Source organism: Pelophylax lessonae, assembly GCF_965119305.1.
Source record: "Pelophylax lessonae genome assembly, chromosome: 1".
Lineage (NCBI taxonomy): Eukaryota > Metazoa > Chordata > Amphibia > Anura > Ranidae > Pelophylax > Pelophylax lessonae.
The window spans coordinates 803,851,433-803,857,432 of record NC_138768.1 but is presented as its reverse complement, the minus strand read 5'-3'; the positions used below and the strand labels follow the sequence as shown (position 1 = coordinate 803,857,432).

At 42.6% G+C, this 6,000-nt stretch overlaps 1 protein-coding gene across 1 annotated transcript in view; it reads left to right on the top strand.

Moving 5' to 3' along the window:
* Positions 1–264: 264 nt before the first annotated feature.
* Positions 265–6,000, top strand: part of DOK7 (docking protein 7) — a 247,643-nt gene continuing 241,907 nt past the window's right edge. The window contains exons 1-2 of the mRNA XM_082256433.1: positions 265–541; positions 677–722. Of these exons, the coding sequence (XP_082112559.1) occupies positions 488–541; positions 677–722 (100 nt within the window). The 5' untranslated portion in view covers positions 265–487. The remainder of the gene's footprint in view (positions 542–676; positions 723–6,000) is intronic.

Genomic DNA, 6,000 nt, shown 5'->3' with positions numbered 1-6,000 from the left:
TGAGCCCTGTCAGCATCCTGAATCATATAAAAGACTCCTGCTTTGATAATGGGATTTCTTAAACTTTGGTGCCCACCTCGCCCCCACAGTTCCTAAGCCCCGAGGTATAAAGATAATAAGCAGGATTACTGCCTACAAGTCCCAACAGCCGTCCACTCCTACTTATTCCTTACAGAAGAAATGTCTCTGTCTTGAATACAAACTCCTTGCATTACATTGTTTCTGCCCTTAAAGGGTCAAAAGCTTAGACAGTTGTCGAAATCTCTGTGCCCACTTGCCCTGGTAAGAGGCAGTGGGAGGCGGCTGGAAAAGTTAGTGGCCATTTGCTCGGGGGGCTGCGTGTCACAAAATGCAGCTCTCCCTGTCTGCGCGTCTCCTGCCAGGCAGAGCTATTAAAGCTATTTTGAAAGTGACCCTTGGGCTTAAGTACATTCAGAAAGAGAGAGGGGAGAGAGCAGGCAGCAGCTGTTTGGAACCATGACTGAAGATGACGGATTCGGTTGTGGTGGAGGGTCAAGTCAGATTGAGAGATGGAAAAAAGGTCAGCGAAATGGACATTACTTTTTTTTTTTCCGCCCGCTTTTAACTTTGATTTTCGGAAAACATTTTACCCTGGAATTTTTAATTTGCCTGTTCATGCCGCTGCCTAATACTTTACTTTGTTTTCCTGTTTCAGTGGAAGAATAGGTGGGTGCTGCTTCGGAAGCCCTCTCCTGTGGCAGGTACTGTTCTCGTATTTTTCACCATTGCGTCTGTTCTTTAGCCTGTACTGTAGACATAAATTAAGAAGAATAAATGAGCATGCTGTCGTTGGCCGGATTCTATTCTAGCCGGCCATCCTGATTATAAAGTTGACTCACTGAAGTCATGCTGTCAGGGGAGCATGCTTCTGGGAACGAGCTGTGTGTCTGACAAATAGACCTCAGCTGTCTCAAAATCTTTCAGTATAACGTCTTCAGTAAGGCCAGCCATATGGCCGAATTTTTCTAGCAAGTCCTGATCATAGTTTTCAACTGTCCCTCTTTTAACACTGAATCTCTGTGTCTGTTTTATTGTCATATCTGTACCTTTTTGAATTGACTTATAGATCCTTTAAAAATGTTGTTTTCCTCGACGGGAAGATTGGATATGAGGTTAGGGTTACACATGTAATCATAGAAAAATATCACATTTATTTAGTCCAAACTGTACAATTTGATTTAGAGATCATTTAAGACATTTTTTTTCCTCAGCAGGAATGTTGGACTTTAAATTTACCACCACACTTGTAATCATTACAAAAAAAAAAATCACTTTTAATAGTATTAATTTAGGAACCCAAAAAAATAATTTGTATGTTATTTCAAATGAATTCTAAATAAATGTGATATTTTTAAATAATTGTACCATTAAAGTTCTACACGCCTGTTTTGGGAAATAAAAAAAAAAATCTTAAAGGATCTATAAATCAAATGGTACAGATAGGACTATATAAATGTGATATTTTATACACTTATCATGTATAACCCTAATCCCAAGTCTGACATTCTTGTTGAGGAAAAAACAATTCTTGAATGATCTATTAATCAAATATTACAGATAGGACTATATAAATGTAATATTTTATACACTTATACATGTGCAATCCTAACCCTAACCCCAAGTCTTACATTCCTGTTGAGGAAAAAACAATTCTTGAATGATCTATAAATCAAATATTACAGATAGGACTATATAAATGTAATATTTTATACACTTATAAATGTGTAACCCTAACCCCAACCCCAACCGCAAGTCTGACTTTCCTGTTGAGGAAAAATAAATCTTGAATGATCTCTAAATCCAATATTACAGATAGGACTCTATAAATGTAATATTTTATACACTTATAAATGTGTAACCCTAACCCTAACCCCAAGTATGACATTCCTGTTGAGGAAAAACATTTCTTGAAGTATCTATAAATTTAAATGTTACAGATAGGACTAAATAAATGTTATATTGTTATAAATATAAAGTGTAACCCTCACCCCAAATCGGACATTTCTATTGGGAAAGGGAAAAAAATGTCCTTGATGCAGGTTTACGCATGTGTACTTTGGCCCAGGATCTTGAATATTGAGTTATATATCCTTCAAATGAATGTGCTGGTTCCACAGTCCATCGTGTATATTATTGCAGAGGTCAGTTGACATGGCGGTATGCAGGAAAAACAATGATCTCATTCATAGAAGCAAATCCTTTGTTGAAATGTTTTATCACAGAGTGTTTTTATGTTTCTTGTAGTAGCTCATTTTGTGCTGATATTGACCAAAGTGCCTCATAAATGGTGATAGGCTACTCTGCCTAAAGGTTTGGTGTATTTGGTTTGAAGTTTGGGGAACCTAAGGCTTCACTTGCACGGGTGTTTACACATGCTGCAAATCCTATCGGCAAGAATTTGTGGATTCCTGCGGCAGGGATTGATAGATGTGTGCAGATAGCCATGATCATCACATCATCACAAGTGGTTGCTGGCTGTGTGAACAGCCACAAATAGCTGTGACCACCACCAGTCTGCCATTCACTGTATGGGTCAATCAAATTCACTGGGATTCACAGCCTGTGTAAACGCCCTCACAAATAAAGCCTTACTGTCTTATCTGCACTTAGGATTTGTTTTTTAGATGCGTTGATAATGCAGTGTATGTTAGAGTCAGTGGCAGAGCACTCAGTGCACACTAACTGCAAGAGGGTTGGGGCCACTGTGCTCTCACTCACTGCACACATTTGGGATTTGATTCATGGCTGCGACACTGTCCTTTAAGCTGCTGCCATGCCTCTCACTTGGGGCTTCAGCTCAAATTTGATCCATGTATGCCAGCAGTGAACCTGCCTTGTGAAAGGCTCTATAGTTAACTCAACTAAGCACCATGGCAGCATATAAACTGTCTAATTGGCTGGGGCCAGTTTGTGTGTAGACAGAACCCTGCAGAAATGACAACCCTGTTCTGTTCACATAAAACTTCTTGGGTGAACAGCATATATTGATTTGTACTGAGTGGAAAATCAGGCAGGTGCCTGAGAACAGGTTAAAATGCCTTTCCTAGAGGCATCCTCTTCTCTGGGTCCGGCCCACTAATCCTAATAAATATGGGACAGTGGTTCAGTACAAGAGTGCCCTCGGAGAGTCCCACAAGAGTTCAGCTCAAGAGTCAGCTCCCGAGAGAGATGCAGTAGAGAGCCGCAAAGTCTAGGGCCTGCATCAGGTCCATTGCCTGGAAGTCATTTGAACCTGGGATTTGCCCCAAAGACACTAGCACTGGAAGAATGCCTAATTTGGACTTTGTACTGCATGAATACTACCTGTGCAGGTATGACGGGGCAGCGCACAGCCTGTAGTAAGAATTAAGGAAGGATTACACTTTTCAGTGTTGGACTCTAATTACCTTTGCATTTTTCAAAGTAAAGCATTTGAAATGTTGTCCCTGCCTGGTCTAAGTTACTAAAAGGGGTGTAATGCAATGTAATGTAACTGGCACACACATGGTTCACCGAGTGGGTCCTAAACACATTGGGGTATGAAGATCTCACTGTGGGGAAGAGAAGTGTGAAGACACAAGTGGTTACCTAGGGTAAAAGACATTTTACAGCAGCCTGTTGTGCATGTACCTGTTATAGGTGGAATAGCCTCTAGCAGTGAGAGAGATGTTGTCAGCACTCCTTCCGCCAGCGGTATATCTCTTATGGCTACGGTAGTGGATTTGCACCACAGAGGTTCCCATCCGGTATAGAGGTGCAGAAGTTTGAGAGCTTTGTTAAGTGGACATTTGGAGCCCACGTAGAATTCACGGCGGGGCCCACTCCACTACTGGGGAATTGTATTAGAAAACACTGGAAAGGTGGATGTGGACAAGGCTCGGCATGTCCCTCCTAAATTCAGAATACAGAGAAGGTGTACATTGTTATGGGGAACCGAGAGTTAACTGAAGAACAGTTGCAATGCAAGTATACTGGGTGAACATTTATCTCTAAAAGTAGAGGCCCACCCTAAGGTTGAGTATTTCTCCACGGCAGCCTCAGCCTTGTTCCAGGGCATTGATAAAAACTGCACAAAGCAAAGGTGCCCCATGTGTAATGAACTTACCCTGTACAAGGTGCCTAGCATAGCCCAGAAGAACCCACCATGGGGTAGGCCTCCTATGTGACCCACACTTGGCACCCAAGGATGAGAGGAACATTGAGGAGGTACCACCCACCTACCCTTGTACGCCTGTGACAGCTGATGCTGGTCACACACAGTTTTTTCAGACAGTATTTACAGCTACCTACAAGAATCTGCCAATTCTTGATATAAGTCGCTTAATGTCCACTGCTATTAAACTGTGTAAATGTAGCCTTATAGAACTTCACAGGACTGATAATATTGTTTGATTAAGGTACTGTGGACACTGCATTGCCCTATTAAAGGGGCAGGTGCAGTGTCATATTATAGTTGCCAAAAGCCCAAATCCTGTGGGACAGTCTTGGGATTTTGGACAACACCCCACAGTTTTCATGTCCTGGGGGTTATCCTGCATTATCCAGGACAATGAGCACTTGCCCATTGTGAATCCTCAGCAGCTGGTGGCTGGTACTCTGAGAATGCTAGGATAGGTGGAAGAGTCATGTGACATATGGCCCTATGGTTTTCAGGCTGCCTTCCTATCAATGCTCCCTCCTCCTTTTACACGTGCTGCCGATCTAAGGTTAGATACTGTGAAGCGGCATTATCTTATTCAGAAACATATGGTTTCCGGAGTTCAGTCCCTTCTTCCAGAAAGCTGCATGTTTTATCTTGGGCTTGAGAAGTAGCGTTGTTATCCTAGGACAGAAAGTGTTTTATAACTACAGAATACTTCTGGCTCTCCCCATCTCAATAACATAGAGGATAAGTGTTCTGTAGTTCAGCTAGAGAACTGAAGCTGGCCATAAATTTTTCAAATTTCGTCCCGTTCCTGATGAACCAGTTGAAATCTGCTTAGTGGGTGGTCCTTTTTGCCTCACGCCCCTCGTCCTTTGATTGAATATGAAATGGAGGCAGCCAGAAAATAACTGCTCGAATGCAGATGTAGCTACTATTTGGTATTTTGACAACTGCCATCGGTGTCTGTCAAAATACAATAGCCCAGCAGGGGGCTGTAGTGTTGGTGGAGAAATCTAGTAGATTTTTTTTTGTACAGCCAGTGTTAGGCAAGCTATCCATTATGCAGATTTCTTTCCTTTAACCACAGGTTGAAGGAAAAAAAAATTGCTTGATTCCCCCATCAACACAGTCAGTGTTTATAGGGTAAATAAACAAAATAAAGTGTAGCGCCAATATATAAAGTACAAATATTTCTGTATATTCCTTTGTACTTTATATATTGGCGCTACACTTTATTTTGTTTATTTAAATTTTTAGGTTGGAAAGGCTCCTTTCACACGGGTGGTGCACCCAACGGTGTCCGTTCTGCTCAGCGGGGATTGGCGGATCGACAGGCGGATGACAGGTCCGTTTTCGCTCTGTGTGCAGAGATGGAGCTGTCAGATCCCCACTCTCCTCTATGAGGAGATCAGATGAGAACGGACCGCCTGTCCATTCTCATCCGGTCTTATCCGACCCGATCCTCCAGACGAATGGAATATAGGGTTTCCATCCGTCCAGATTTCACGGACAGGATCAGATCGGATAGCAGCGGGTGTCAGCAGACATGTCACCGCTGACATCCGGCGCTCCATAGGGCTGCATGGAGCATCCGATCCGGTCCGCCTGAAAAACTGACAGGTGGATCGGATCGGAAAGCCCGTGTGAAAGGGGCTTTATACTGCCTTTATGTGCAAGCAGCCTCACACATATTTTTTTGTATCACAGATTTTTTCACTTATACAGGTTTTCTTTTGCAGCGTTGATAGGGGAATACCTCCCACAGCACTATTGTGTTCTGCTGGCAGGGAGCGCGGGGAACCATCCCCACTTGCAGAAGACAGTAATCACTGCCGGCAGCTATAGGACGTCATCGT